Source organism: Musa acuminata, chromosome BXJ2-8 (genome assembly GCF_036884655.1).
Source record: "Musa acuminata AAA Group cultivar baxijiao chromosome BXJ2-8, Cavendish_Baxijiao_AAA, whole genome shotgun sequence".
Classification (NCBI taxonomy): Eukaryota; Viridiplantae; Streptophyta; class Magnoliopsida; order Zingiberales; family Musaceae; genus Musa; species Musa acuminata.
The window spans coordinates 37,990,115-38,006,003 of NC_088345.1; the positions used below are offsets into that span (position 1 = coordinate 37,990,115).

A 15,889-nucleotide genomic window follows, 5' to 3' on the forward strand; every position below is an offset into this window, starting at 1 on the left:
TATATATATATATATATATATATATATATATATCTGGGACCAATCGTAAATAATAAAACATCATTAACCAATGAAAAAAGGGGTTAACATTAAGTTACAATAAAAAATATTATTCATCACGACAAGCAAAAAATCTCATGTTTCCCGAGCATCATATCATCTACTTGTGTAATATAATACAATATTTCTCAATCCAGCAGCAATTTAATTGCGGCTTGCATACATCTGGAGGATGTATATATTGTACATAAATTCATATTGGGAATTAACAAAATTTGGCTGATTCCATGGTCATAGATTATACTCTATTTATGTACACATTTCACCCATAACATCACACACCCCACACTTTAAGCTAATCAACTCCACGTTTGCTGCTACCAAGTCATACGTTTAGACTACAATAAAGCCATATGATAACCCTTCCAAATCAAAGAATATCTTCTTTTTAATCATAAGACCGCTAATGTGTAGCCGAGGTGCTTGGAAAACCATTAGAATTTGGTGCTTCCATCTCAACAAGCATCACCTTCTGCCTTTGGTACCTATTTCTTTTTGCTGCAATTGCTGAGACAAGGAGAAAGGAAAATGTAGTGAGTGGAAGCATAGTGTACATAAAATGTACAGTTTATTTGAGAGATTCAGAAGTAAACAAGAAAAAATGCCTGTAGAAGGTTTAATCAATCAAGTTTATAGCCAAATACTCAATTACCACATGATGGCAACGAATAAAAACTACTCATAAGGTGAATAAAGTCTTCTTGGTTAGGCAGCATGCTAAATTTTCAACTGGGAGACATTAGAGTTCCAATTATGGCTATTTTTTAATCAACGTACACTCAAAAAGCAACTTGATGAAGGTTAAAAAATGAATCAGACGCCAAATCCCAATCCGTATCTTTTAGACTGCAAAGAGACATAATCATTCCCCAAAGTACATATTTACTAGAACACTGATGTTGAGTTGACAAATAAGTGCATGGCCCCTAGAATTTGAACCTTTAAGAATTAAGATATATGAAACCAAACTAATCAAAAAATGCATTATCCTAGAATGGATTTGGTCACTCAAAACATCTTCAGTTACTCTATTTCACTGCTAACAGTGTCATATGAGCTAACATGATCTACCTCAATAACCAGGTTAACATAAGTGGATGGAGCTCATTTAGTAGTGATCTATTCCAGTTGTGGTCCACATTCCAGTTGCACTTTGGGAGGATTGTCAAGAACACTAGTAGACTAGGAAGGAGACTCAAAAGTAGTCTGATATGGAGTTAAATCCTCTATATTGGAGACTAGACTAATATTTAAGTCGGAAGGTAAATCAAGCATATATATATTAGATCCCAATCAGTACTGCTCCCCAGCTCTTCTCTATTATTATGTTGATGTCTATCTGATCACCTTATTGTTCAGCTCAAAGTCCACTGGAAAAGAACATATGTCGTAATGAAGTAATAATAGATTTTACAGGTATCAGTGTGGCACAACAGAAGAAACATAATAAGCAAAGTTACGGTACCAGAATGCACTAAAGTATGTTGAGCATAAATCATAATACGAGGTATCTTATAGTCATAACTTTTATTTTGATCTTGTTTCTCAATTAACAAAATCTCACTTCTTATTTATGGAGTAGTAATTTTGTTAAGCTAGAAGGATGTAATGAGAAAAGGTTGGAAAACTAAGAACCTTGTAGCAAGTTATCGTACTCACATACTAAATCTTGACGAAACTCAAAATCATAATCATCGCTTCGCCTTCTTATGCAGAATAAGTAAAGTAGGAGTAGCATGATGAGAATAAAGGCACATGATAAACCAATTGCAATCTTGCCAGCTGCAGAAAGACCTTGTTTGTCCCAAAACAAAGGGCAAGCAGGCAAAGTGGGTACACCACAAAGCCCTTTATTACCTGAGAGACTGAATAAGAAAAATGCAATTATTTCCCACACAACAAAAAGAAATGCAAAATTATGAACCTATAAGGAAGTAAAAAAATTGTATCATTCAGAGTATCCTATTTCTGGATATAGAATGCTCATAGGTCCATCTCTGTGCCCTAATTCATAAAGGAAGAAAACAATTATCTTAAGTATTTTGAAATTTGGACCCTGTAACAAAAAAGGATTTGTAGAAGATGTCACAGCCTCTTTACTTCCTTCTCAGTTCATCCTCATATTTTCTCAAATTATTTTGCTTTTCTACTCGCTCTCTGTTTTTTTTTTCATTCAACTCTCAAAAGTGATTTTTCCCATTTAGAAATAATGTAAAATATAAAATAAATATCCAGTAAATTGAGGCACTTGTGGCTACTTGATAGCTCTATCAATCTAAATGATACACTACCATTAACTTTTGTAGGTCATAGAGTAAAAAGACTGATCTATCAATGTTCAAAGTAATATATGTATCATCTCAAAAATTTGTATGTATATATAACTACAAAATCCATCCTGTGCATTTAGTTATTTCTTGCATTAAAAAAGGAAAGAAAAGATGGTCATAAGCATTGTTCTGAAGCTCCCATGATAATCCTGCCACTTACAGAGTATTAGGCTAGTTGATCATTTAGTAGTCACCAGAATTGTATTAAAGTTACCAACTTTTATAATATTCTCATCTCTCTCAAATGTAAAGAGAGCCCGCGATGCTCGTGTCTATACATGTCGACCAAAAATATTAGTATGAAAAAATTCCATCACCAAAATAATTTGTGTGTGCATGTGTCTTGTGTTTAACTACTATGTAGACTAGAAAAACTGCAGAAAGTTGGAGAATAGCTTTTCAAAACCAAATGCCACCAAGATCTTATCAGAAAATTTTGAAATAAGAACAAACATGAATAATTCTACAAGAAAGGAAGATCGTTATAAGAGCAACGTCAGGAAAGGGAGGAAAATTCACGGATAGCTTACTCTATGATTCCACCATGTACACCAATTGAATAAAGTTTCTCAGGAACTTGTCCATCCAACTGATTGTTGTTTAATAATCTGCATGAAAAATTACAAGTTAAAATAAGTTAGAACCAAACAAAATGGAAATTCAACACTCACTCTTTTGCAAGGATTCATATTTTTATCTTCTGCCCATTTTCTTGATAAATTTGGATGGCGTTTTAGAGAAACAATACAGATGCTAAGCTATGAATAAGTAGAAGTTCCTCCAATGGTTGCCTATGCTTTTGTCTCAATAAAAGAAAATTATTGACCAAATTGTTAACAAAGAGTCATGTAAAAAACCAAATACAAGAAGTTCAAAAATGGAGCTTCATGATGATGCTCCGGCAGGACATCGCTTGCTATCTGCCTATTTTTAAAGTCAACCTATCCCGATATATAAATATGTATTTTATCAATCATGCATAGTGTGTTTCAGTAATATAATCTGTAACAAACTTGAGATGACTCCAATTGAACTTTTACCTTCTGTGAACACGTGATTCATTTGTGAAACCAGATTCTGGTAAGTATTCACTTGAAAATTCATATCAGAATATGTTCATGAAATAAAACAGGGCATTGAAAGCAGCAAAAATGTCCCCAGTTCTATCTGGTTCCCAAAAGAGAATTCCCTTACCAGTATAAAATTGCAAGAGCAAAGCATAGCCTACTCTCGGTAGCTGCCTCTAATGTTCATGTGATCAATTACTCTTAGAGCCTCCAATTAAGATAGTCCTTGATATTTTAAGCATTATGGACTAGAAACAGCATTGACCACCTCTTGTTCTATGATTCCGTAAGTCATATGGTTAGTAAGATTAATGCATGCAAGTGCTTCAATCTACATATGCAATAACTTCATCGACATATACTAGCCCACAGTTTACAGAACACTCCAATGGACATGGAATATGTTTGGCTGGTATGCCTCCATCCTTTGGAAGTGATTGGTGTGCCTCCATAACAGCCAATTTCTAGTGAAAATTTGGACACAAGCATGGCAATACAAAAGAAGAATAATAATTGAATGATATTCTTAATCTACCTCATGGAACATATCTTCCTAGAATAGCTTATGTATTTTTTATGAGTTAGTATTTTTCTCTGATTATTTTTGAGACATGGATTAAGGGATAATGTATGGCAACTGTAAGATTTTATGGATTGTATCGATAGAAGAGAGCTGATCACAAGAATTAAAATATTGATTGTGACTACTAAAGATCAATAATGTAAAACAAAAAGCCACTTCAAGAGCATTTCTATCAACTTACACGACTTTCAAGTTTGAGGATCCCAAGCAATCTGGAATACTACCAGTAAGCTGATTTGATGACAGATCCCTGATTAGAAAAAGAAACATTACTGAAGTCGCAGAACAAAGTGATAAATCTGCCATACAAACATCTCAAGGTAGAATTATAAATTTACTTTGACTTGTTAGGATCGGAGTGGCACTAAGAGGGGGGGGTGAATTAGTGCAGCGGATTAAAACTTCGGTTTTAGTAAAATCTTTCGTACGATAAGAACGGAACTTGAAAAGCTTAACTTGAAAGCGTATTCTTAAAGTTGCACAGCAAAGGTAATGATGAAACAAAGCAAGTAAGAAGATTTGCAGTAATGTAAATGACAATAAGAAATGCAAACCAGAGATTACGCCGTTTTTAAAGTGGTTCGGTCAAGTGACCTACATCCACTTGCGAGGCCCCTCTTCGATGAGGCTTCCACCTTCCACTAGCAAATCTCTTGAAAGTGAAGGGTGAATACCCCTCTTACAACTTTTACAAGTGGTTCACTCTCTTACAGATTTTCAACAAGAAAGAAGGAGGTGAACACTAGCAAATTAAAAACAAGACAAGCTAACACTTTTCTAAGGCTTTTCTCTCAAACACTTGCTGCTCAAAAAGTTGTTCTCTCAGTTGAGATTTGAGGGGTATTTATAGGCCTCAAGAGGATTCAAATTTGGGCTTCAAAATTTGAATTCTCTTTGGGTTCCCGCTGTTGGAGGTGCCACCGCCCAGCCAAGCGGTGCCACCGCCCAGGGCTCGGGTGCTGGGCGGTGCCACCGCCCAGCCAGGAGGTGTCACCGCCCAGCTCTCGGGTGTTGGGCGGTGCCACCGCCCAGCTAGGCGGTGCCACCGCCTATAGTGTTTTCAGCCCGACTACAGTGTTTTCAGCCACTAGTTGGGCTTCAATCTTGGCTCTCTAGTTCGCTGGTTTAGCTTAATTTTTAGCCTAAACCAACTCTGACTTTGGGCCCAGTTGGCCCCTAACCAGGATATAGGATTATCTCTTAATCCTAATCCTAATTACAAGTGGACTACATAACCAAAACACATCCTAAGCAAATTTTCAACCGCGAACGTCGAGTCTTGTTCTAGCGAGCTTTCCGACGAACTTTCTGCTGACGGGCTTCTAGCAAGCTCCCGAACTTGTGATGACTTTAATGAGTAGCCGAGCCTTCTCGGTGATCTCCGTGAACCTCCGACGATCTCTTCGGCGAACTTCCGAAAATTTCGACAAGTTCCCGATTTCTTCTCGGTTGGTTCTGGCAGCATCTCCGACGATTCTTCGGACTCTTAAACGTCCATCGAACTTGACTCCGGTATTCTCGCTTTGTGTTTTCTGGTTATCGTAGTTAATCCTGCACACACAAGCAAACACTCTACTCCGATCTAGACAATTATTATAACGCAAATTGACATTCTGTTGCCCGGCACGTCATTGGTTGGCGCTTCATCCGATTCTTCGATGCATCGTCCTCTCTTGCGGCTTGTTGCCCAATCGGCGGTTGACCTCCGCAACCCCGATATCCTTGGCGCAATTTCGCTCTCCTTGGCCCGATGCCCGACGCCCGAAGCCTTCTGCCATCCAATATCCTGATGTGATCTCCTCCGACGCAACGTCAATTCCTCCTGCGTTAATTGTCTAATCCTGATCGAGTAGACCTGTATCACTCAAAATGTAGTCAAACATTTAAACACAATCAATTAGTTTCATCATCAAAATCCGAGATTCAACAATCTCCCCCTTTTTGATGATGACAACTAATTGATGACTAACGGAGTTAACCTTAACTCCCCGGAGTTTAACTAAACTCCCCCTATCAATATGCCATTGATAGAACACTTGGATTATCCCAAATCCAAGTAACATTCATCACATGTTATGAAAAACATTTAAACTATCATGCAAATATAAAATATTTAATTCAATGCATGAAGTCATCAATATACTTCTCCCCCTATGTCATCAACAAAAAGGAGAAGTTCCTACTCTTATGTGTTTATTATATGGGTTCAAACCATTGCATGAAAAACATAATATTAAATTTTTATCATCATGCAATTTTGAAGATAGAAAATTTAGCAAGTAATGCATCATGCTTGGGACATTCAAGCTATCAAGTTTTAGATATGCAAGTTTTACAGCATATAAGATAGCACTTTTGGTAATGTTCAAGATAGCAAGTTCTACATCATGCAAGCTAGCAATATTGAGATGTTCAAGAAAGCAACTCTTGCTTCTTGAAATATGCAAATTGTAAGCTAGCAAATTTTTGCTTCCTTTGCAATGTTTGAGCTAGCAATTTTGCTTCCGTTGCAAAGTGCAAGTTAGTATGTTTTGCATCTTGAGCTAAACAAGATTGTATTTTTGGTATGCAAATTTATAGTATACAAGCTATCAACTTTTGCACATAAAAAGTTAGCAAAATTTTACATCTTTTGAGATGTGCAAGATGGACTATTTTGCCTCTTTTCAAATTGTGCAAGCTAGCAAATTTGCTATCTAGCAAGTTTTGCTCCCCCTTTGTCAGTGTCAAATAGAAGGGAATAACAATACAATCATGTAATTCATTTCTCTTTACTATAATATTCAAATCATGATAAGGGTAAATAATAAAGATGAAAAATGAATGTCAAAAGACATATATCATTTTTGACAAATTTCTTCTTTTGTAGATAGAAAACATGATAGGAAACAATCTTGATTCAAAAAGAAAACTCAAGTTATAAATTATCAAGATGTCAAGTAGTATGTCATGGTTTACAAAAACAAGTTTCTTGCTAGTTAATAGCAAAAAGAATCTCAATTCATGCATATAAAATCTTATGATTCACATAGAACATCTCCTCTTTTATAAAACGAGAGAATCATGATGAAGAATCTTGATTTACATAGAGTTTCAAAATATAATTATCAATATCATGAATACTAAAAGACCATGAAAATTTTGATAAATATCCTTTTAAATAGAAAACAAACTTGATTCATTCAATAGAAAATTGTGAGAAATCAAGATCATGATTTCAATAAAATCCATTAAATTCAAATCATTTTCATAATCCATGAGATTCATAAAAATAATACAAATAGATTCATCAAAATCAATAATATAGAAAAAATAATTTTCAAGAAGAAAAATATTCTTCTCTTTTAGTTGCTTCAATTCATGTGATTTATTTCATTCAAGCATGCCTCCCCTTTTTTTTTTATGTCAAATAAAAACATGTATCATGTTTAAAACCGAAAGTGCTAGATTTATTATGACAAGGATCAATAAGGCACTTTCATTATGGTAAAAAGAAAATCGATAATCTGTAAATTACAAGATTCATTATGCATAATTTTAAAAATCTTATGCATAGAACAAAATCATCAATCATGATATCAAGACATTTATCATTTAAAGCATTCATGATTCACATCATATGCAATACATCACATATATTATCATAATAAAAGGCATAAGTATTGTATGCATCATTCCAAATTATAAATATTTCAAATCATAATGGTATTAATTTGTCAAATTGCATCCTACCATGCATGATCATAACTTTTCATTTGTATGCATCAAAATAATCTCAAGAGTATTTCATGCATGATTTTATATCACCAAATAAGGAATATCAAGAAGAAAATAATTGGTGATGAGATAAACATTTCATGAATATAAGGAATTACATAAAAAATTTATCATGAAGGATTAGAACATGTGAATACCAAAAGACATGATTTCTTTTTGAAAAACCTACTCATTAATAATCAAAAGAAAATCTTAGGAGATCGATTAATGAAAAATCTTGATTCATAATAAATCTTAATTTGTAAATATCACGGAATCAAGATCATGATTTTAGATAAAACTCATTCAAATTCAAATCGTCTAAATCATCAAAATCTCAACATTTCTTTCAAGAGATTCAAAATGACATAAATAATTTTATTGGTCTCTTAGGTATAAATCAATAAGATAGAGAAAAAGAAAATTTTCAATAAAAAATCTTTCCTCCTTTTGTTTCAACTTATTGATTGATTCCATACATGCATCTCCTTTTCTTTCAAATCCATGCATCATCGTTTTAAAAAAAAAAAAAAAAAAATCAAAGATCATCAAGATAAAAAAGTGCAACACATAATTCCAAAAAAAATGATTTCAACTCATTACTTCAAGTCAAATCAATATCATGATTTTGATATAACTCATTTCTAATTCAAATCATCAAACCAAAATCATTTTCAAGGGATTCATATAAATCAACAAGATAGAGAAAAATAATTTTCAAGAACAATGCTTTTCTCTTTTTAGTTATTTAAATTCATGTCATTTATGCTAGATAAAAATGTGCATCAACATTTAGGATCGAAAAATGAATTTTGTCATAAAAACCATCAAGATCATTATGTATAACGTTTAAAATCTCATGCATAAAATGGTATTAAAACATTTAATATTTTCATTCCATCATTTTGCATTTTTATTGAACATAATTTTGAATGATTCTTATAGATAACTAAAACTTCTTTAGTTTTAATTTATATGATTAACTTTATCTTAGCATGCTCAAATTTTGTTCATATGTCAAAACCATACATCATGTTTGAAAACCAAAGACAAGGTTAAAAAAAAATCATCAAGCCTTCCATTCAAAAGTCATGCATCGTCATTGAAAATCAATATGGAAATCGTCAAAATACAAATTCTTGCTTCTCAATCACATATATAAGATTAATCTTACTAGGTGTATAAGCATTAGATTTATATCTAACATTTTACTGCATTAACATAACACATGCAATTTTCAAGAAAATTAATCCTAAACTAAATTAAAAATAACTCAAGAAAGTATTATGTAATATCGAAATAAATTAGTGGGATTTTGATTACCTCATTGTTGTAAGAGGGTGAGGCATAGTTTGCCACCTCGCCTTTCTTGATTTTCTCCTCGTCTTCGGAAGAGCTCAATTCATCCCAACTTTTGTTCTTCTTGCGTTCAAAGCAAGTAGTTCCATTCTTTTTGCTTTTTAATTTTTGTTTCATTTGTAGTTTAAGTTCACCATCACTTGAGCTTATGCTCGAGTGGTATTCATGTGTTCTATGTCCCAAATCCTTCCTATCATTTGGAAGGTTGTTCTCAAGTTTCTTTTTTGTCACATTGTTCATTTCGTAGGTCATTAGAGACCCAATAAGTTCTTCGAGAGGGAATGTTTTAAGGTCCTTGGCCTCTTGAATGGCCGTAACTTTTGGATCCCAACTTTTTGGAAGGGATCTTAAGATTTTAGTGACTAGTTCAAAATTAGAAAAACTTTTACCAAGAGCTTTGAGTCCATTGATGACATCCGTGAACCGGGTGTACATGTCTCCGATGGACTCACTTGGTTTCATCCGGAAAAGTTCGTAAGAATGCACAAGAATATTGATTTTGGACTCTTTCACTCGGCTAGTGCCTTCATGAGTGACCTCTAGAGTTCTCCAAATATCAAAAGCCGAGTCACACATCGAAACACGATTAAATTCATTTTTGTCAAGTGCACAATATAAGGCATTCATAGCCTTTGCATTTAGAGAAAACATCTTCTTCTCCAAATCATTCCAATGGTTCATTGGGAGAGAAGACATTTCAAATCCATTTTCGACTATGTGCCATAAATTCAAATCCAAAGAAAGTAAGAAAACTCTCATTTGAGTTTTCCAACAAGTGTAGTCCGTCCCATTGAAAAATGGAGGACGAATGAGAGAATGACCCTCTTGAAAGCCATAAAGAGCCATTTCTATTTGGGTGTTAAACCAAAGTAGAAAACCGTGGCTCTGATACCAATTGTTAGGATCGGAGTGGCACTAAGAGGGGGGGGTGAATTAGTGCAGCGGATTAAAACTTCGGTTTTAGTAAAATCTTTCGTACGATAAGAACGGAACTTGAAAAGCTTAACTTGAAAGCGTATTCTTAAAGTTGCACAGCAAAGGTAATGATGAAACAAAGCAAGTAAGAAGATTTGCAGTAATGTAAATGACAATAAGAAATGCAAACCAGAGATTACGCCGTTTTTAAAGTGGTTCGGTCAAGTGACCTACATCCACTTGCGAGGCCCCTCTTCGATGAGGCTTCCACCTTCCACTAGCAAATCTCTTGAAAGTGAAGGGTGAATACCCCTCTTACAACTTTTACAAGTGGTTCACTCTCTTACAGATTTTCAACAAGAAAGAAGGAGGTGAACACTAGCAAATTAAAAACAAGACAAGCTAACACTTTTCTAAGGCTTTTCTCTCAAACACTTGCTGCTCAAAAAGTTGTTCTCTCAGTTGAGATTTGAGGGGTATTTATAGGCCTCAAGAGGATTCAAATTTGGGCTTCAAAATTTGAATTCTCTTTGGGTTCCCGCTGTTGGAGGTGCCACCGCCCAGCCAAGCGGTGCCACCGCCCAGGGCTCGGGTGCTGGGCGGTGCCACCGCCCAGCCAGGAGGTGTCACCGCCCAGCTCTCGGGTGTTGGGCGGTGCCACCGCCCAGCTAGGCGGTGCCACCGCCTATAGTGTTTTCAGCCCGACTACAGTGTTTTCAGCCACTAGTTGGGCTTCAATCTTGGCTCTCTAGTTCGCTGGTTTAGCTTAATTTTTAGCCTAAACCAACTCTGACTTTGGGCCCAGTTGGCCCCTAACCAGGATATAGGATTATCTCTTAATCCTAATCCTAATTACAAGTGGACTACATAACCAAAACACATCCTAAGCAAATTTTCAACCGCGAACGTCGAGTCTTGTTCTAGCGAGCTTTCCGACGAACTTTCTGCTGACGGGCTTCTAGCAAGCTCCCGAACTTGTGATGACTTTAATGAGTAGCCGAGCCTTCTCGGTGATCTCCGTGAACCTCCGACGATCTCTTCGGCGAACTTCCGAAAATTTCGACAAGTTCCCGATTTCTTCTCGGTTGGTTCTGGCAGCATCTCCGACGATTCTTCGGACTCTTAAACGTCCATCGAACTTGACTCCGGTATTCTCGCTTTGTGTTTTCTGGTTATCGTAGTTAATCCTGCACACACAAGCAAACACTCTACTCCGATCTAGACAATTATTATAACGCAAATTGACATTCTGTTGCCCGGCACGTCATTGGTTGGCGCTTCATCCGATTCTTCGATGCATCGTCCTCTCTTGCGGCTTGTTGCCCAATCGGCGGTTGACCTCCGCAACCCCGATATCCTTGGCGCAATTTCGCTCTCCTTGGCCCGATGCCCGACGCCCGAAGCCTTCTGCCATCCAATATCCTGATGTGATCTCCTCCGACGCAACGTCAATTCCTCCTGCGTTAATTGTCTAATCCTGATCGAGTAGACCTGTATCACTCAAAATGTAGTCAAACATTTAAACACAATCAATTAGTTTCATCATCAAAATCCGAGATTCAACATGACTATGATGTCATAACTACTCAGATTGATGACATAAAGATATTAAAGGCATAAAACCTTCTGAGGAAGGCATTACATTCTTCTCGTGCCTCATATGGTTGCCCAGTAACTTTGGCATGTAAAATTCAATTTATGATGTCATAACCTCATTTTTATCAGAAAAATTATAACTATAAATTGGGGAAAGGAGAGTATATAATCCATTAATCTATCACCAATAGAACCAAATGGCACGAACTGTCTTTTACAGTTCTTTTATTTTTTATTTCAGTTCAGGTTATGCAGAATTGACATCAACTGACTTGTGCAATGAATCAAGAACCGGAGACCATACAAGAATTTATTAATATGCAGTTTAGGTGCATTCCATCAATTTGGTCTCCATTGCATGGACTCGAGACAAAAAAAGACAGATATGCTGCAAAAAATATATATTATACTGCTCAAAATATAATTGTCATAAAAATTAAATGCAATAATTTTTATAACCAATTAAAAATGTGTTAGAAGCATATAACAAGAAGTAGTTCACTATGCCATTTGGGGAAAAAAGGCAAATCTGTGACTGGAACATGAATATCAAAAAACAACTCACAAGCTCACAAGTGATGCTTGACCCAGGCCTGATGGCAGACTTCCTTCCAAGGAATTGGAACTCAAATTCCTGTCCAAATTGTTAGCGGTAAGCATGGGAGATAAGAGAATTGATGAACACATACCAGATATATCTAGTTCGAAAATGTTAACAAAGTTTTCCAAAAAGCTGATATAATCATCAGTCTACTGGTTAAGACAGATAAAAAGGTGTGTCAAATACAGTCTTCAGAAGCATCTAAAATAGATATCCTTCCCAAGTTAGCAATGTATATCGAGATTAACAATTTTTTATTTTATTTTCTACATGTTGATCTACATTAAAATGAGTTTCCAGTATTTATTATTTTCATCACCTATCACAGAGAGCAGAGTTTAGAGCTATAGGCAATTGGCAGTTTTAGCACCTAACAGCTATATAAGGCTGGTCAAACTGTCAACATAGACAGATAGACTACAAGCTCTTCAATTTAAGAGATCATATGAACCATATTTGGTACAGAAGCAGCCTTCTGTAACTCTTTTATGAGTAGCAAGTATCTCCACTTGTACAATGCACATAAAAAGTCAACTATAAAAAGCAAATTAGAGAAGCTGATACTTACAAGCTTACCAAGTTTGTTAAAAGACTTATTCTGTCACTAATAGAACCTTTCAAGCCTTGACTGCCTAAATCCCTGCTATTCAGAAATATGTGAAAACAAAGCAGGTCAGCTACATCTGCACCTAAATTTCAGACAGAAGGCACAAAGCTCAATGTCGAGAAACCAATATAGACTAACTCCAATCTAACAAAGTTAATACTAACAAAGCAGCAAGTGCACTAACAGAATCTATATCCATGTTAAAGAAAGTAATCTTTTAACATAGCAAACTATATAAAGGAGTAAAGGACAATAACCAACAATGCTTGATGCAATCATTTGCACAGTATTACCACATTTAAAGATGAACTATAAGCAAAAAAAAAAACAAAAAAACTAAATTGTCCCCTGTCTCAATAGTGAAATATGAATGGAGATTTAGGAATAGGAATGGTCATAGGCAGAGTGAAATGCATTTTTATGCAGCCTATGCAGAATTCGACATTGTATGCATAATCCATGTAAGGGTAGATTCCTGAGAAATAACTTCACACATGCATGGGACATATTTGCAATTTAATCTTTTGCACGGGATGTAATTCTATACCAAAATTATAGCATGTTCGAACAGAATGATTATAGCTGGAAATATGAGAAAGGAGGGATAGTAATACACAATTAAAGAAAGACAATACTTGCGAATATTGCCTTGCTAATCATACTCTGCCACTATATCCTTAATTTACACATCACAAGAATATGGGCATAGGTATTAATGTTCTAGGTTGGCATTTAGCATAGTCTTTGAACCTTGAACCTGGTTACTGACAAAGTACCTTCAGCCTAGCATATAATCTTTGTTGTCCCAGTGAACTAGGTTGATGTTCGGTCACAAGACAGTAGCTCTGATGTCATAATATCTTGAGCCAGACATACAGATCTCCTTAATGTCTTAGCTCAGTAGGAGATTCTATGCAATTTCAAATTAATCCAAACAAGAAAGCCACGTTTCCTACCCACCCACTGTTTACGACCATTCACCTGCCACTCAAGTCAACAGGAAGCATGATGAACTGGAAAACAGCCACAGCTTCTGCTGCCCAATTCCCATTTCCACAGAAAGCAGGTGAACATGCAGTCAGCTAGGAAATACCGCCTTCACAATAACTTGGTTATAAAATTTCCTACTGAGCACTCACGGTAATTTCATTGATATCTATGGCTTATTTTTTGCAATTTTCCCTTACAATAATGTTAAAGAAAAAACAGAGCATAACTTTCATAGTCATCAAAGATGTGTGACATCAGATTTTCTCTGCCATTGGAAGACTATGCTGGTGAATGAAGTTGCAGATATTAAAGACTAATCAGCAAAACTACAACCAAACACCGCTAGCTGATCAAGAGTATGAATCAAGAACATGCAAAATGGCATTCTAAAAGCTGCTCGCAGAACGAGATTGTGTTGCTTACAATTGGGTTACAACAAGATTCTGTCCATTGTCACTGTGATGACAAGTGACGCCCTCCCAAGAATCCCATGTGGAAGGCGCGCAGGGGTACCCATGCCAACCCATCCTGTCTGGTATCCGCAGCGATTCCTTTAACGCCTGCATCGCCATCACTGTCAAAATAACAGAAAGAGATTATGTATAATCAACATGAAAGCAAGTTGTTCTTAGCAGTCGTAGGATCATTCCATTTCGAGTTCTTGAATCACGCACCTTGGCTTGGCACCGTGGCAAGATCCAAGGGCACAATGGCATAATTCTCAAGCCCACAAATGATGGGCTTCCCCACCACCGGCACCAGCTTCACGACCAACGGCGTGCTTGTCAAGTTCTCGACGATGTAATGCCACTTGAACGCTGTGAACCCTCCGACCTCCTTGTAGATGTCGATCCTCGTCGCGTTTTCCCCGCCAATCAATACGTCGAACACCCTCTGCCCGGCCATGGTCACCCCGGAATCAATCTCTGCGAAGTGGAACCATACCATGTAATCGAGACGCGTGTCCACCGGCAGCAAGTACATGAGAGCGTCCGCGGAGTTGACGGTGGTGACGGCAGTCTCGTACACCTTGACGGGGAAGTAGTTGGGCGCCTGGTTAGCGCCGAGGATCTGGTGGCCGCCGGTGGAGAGCGCCTTGACGGGGACATCGCGTCTGCGGAAGTAGGCGTCCGGCTGCCAGACCCGGGAGAAGGCGTCGGAGTCGTTGGTGAAGCCGGGACCGAAGAGGGAAGAGCCAGCGGTGAGGCGGCCGTAGTTGACCAGGATGAGGTCGACGCCTGTGGAGGCGGCGCCGTAGGCGAGAGGGTGGATGGCAGCAACCTCGACGGAGGCGATGACGGGGGGATCCGTGGCGATGCTGTAGAAGCAGAGGTCCGCGTCGCCGTCGGGGACGGCGGCGATGAAATCCGCGTAGACGCCGGAGCGAGCGGCGGCCTCGGGCCAGGGGGAGCGCCAGGTGAAGACGAGGGTGCCCTCGAAGGAGACGTCGAAGCTGGGGGTTCGCAGTTTGGAGTCGTAGTTGTCGTAGACGATGAAGGTGCGCAGGTAGTAGCGGCCGGGGGGGAGGGGCACGGAGTAGCAGTTCTTCTTGCCGGCGGAGACCGGGGGGAAGAAGCGGAGAGTGCGCTCCTGCGGCAACCGGAAGTGGTGTGGCTCCGCCACCAGCCCAACGGCCCCGCCGGAGTAGTATCGGTCCGCCACCCAGGGGCGCCCGAACTCCGACGTGAAGTTGGAGGTGCCGCCACAGTCGATGTTCAACCCCACGCCTACGCTTTCCAAATCAAAGAATTGGGCCAAGAGTACGGACATTACAAGGAGAAGTAATGGCAATGTGGGTGGGCGAGCTTACCGGCGGTGAAGGGATCAGAATGCGGGGCGGAACTGGCATCACCGGCAGCGGAAGAGAGGAGGAGGAGAAAGAGTGGGACGAGGTGGTGAGACATCGCTCGCTTGTTACGGGCTTCGATGGAGTGTGTGCGAGTAGAGATCAAGAAGAAGAAGAAGACGAAGCCGTGAATCGTGGCCGTTCATCACGCATCATTCGCGCAGTAAGTCCACTAAGTG

At 38.0% G+C, this 15,889-nt stretch overlaps 1 protein-coding gene across 6 annotated transcripts; it reads right to left on the minus strand.

Annotated features, from left to right (window-relative positions):
• Positions 1–146: 146 nt before the first annotated feature.
• On the minus strand, positions 147–15,889 carry LOC103994909 (receptor-like protein 4). 6 transcript variants are annotated; one of them, XM_018829876.2, is made up of 9 exons: positions 15,675–15,889; positions 14,539–15,591; positions 14,288–14,438; positions 12,836–12,910; positions 12,232–12,300; positions 4,222–4,290; positions 2,921–2,998; positions 1,696–1,925; positions 147–567 (listed from the first exon to the last, which is right to left on the minus strand). In XM_018829876.2, exons 1-9 carry the CDS (start codon positions 15,766–15,768, stop codon positions 464–466), a joined length of 1,923 nt encoding a protein of 640 aa, XP_018685421.2. In that variant the 5' UTR covers positions 15,769–15,889; the 3' UTR covers positions 147–463. The 6 variants fall into 6 exon arrangements, with proteins under 6 accessions (XP_018685421.2, XP_018685422.2, XP_018685423.2 ...); XM_018829877.2 differs by having other exon boundaries at positions 12,836–12,907; positions 15,675–15,887; XM_018829878.2 differs by having other exon boundaries at positions 148–567; positions 1,720–1,925; positions 15,675–15,885.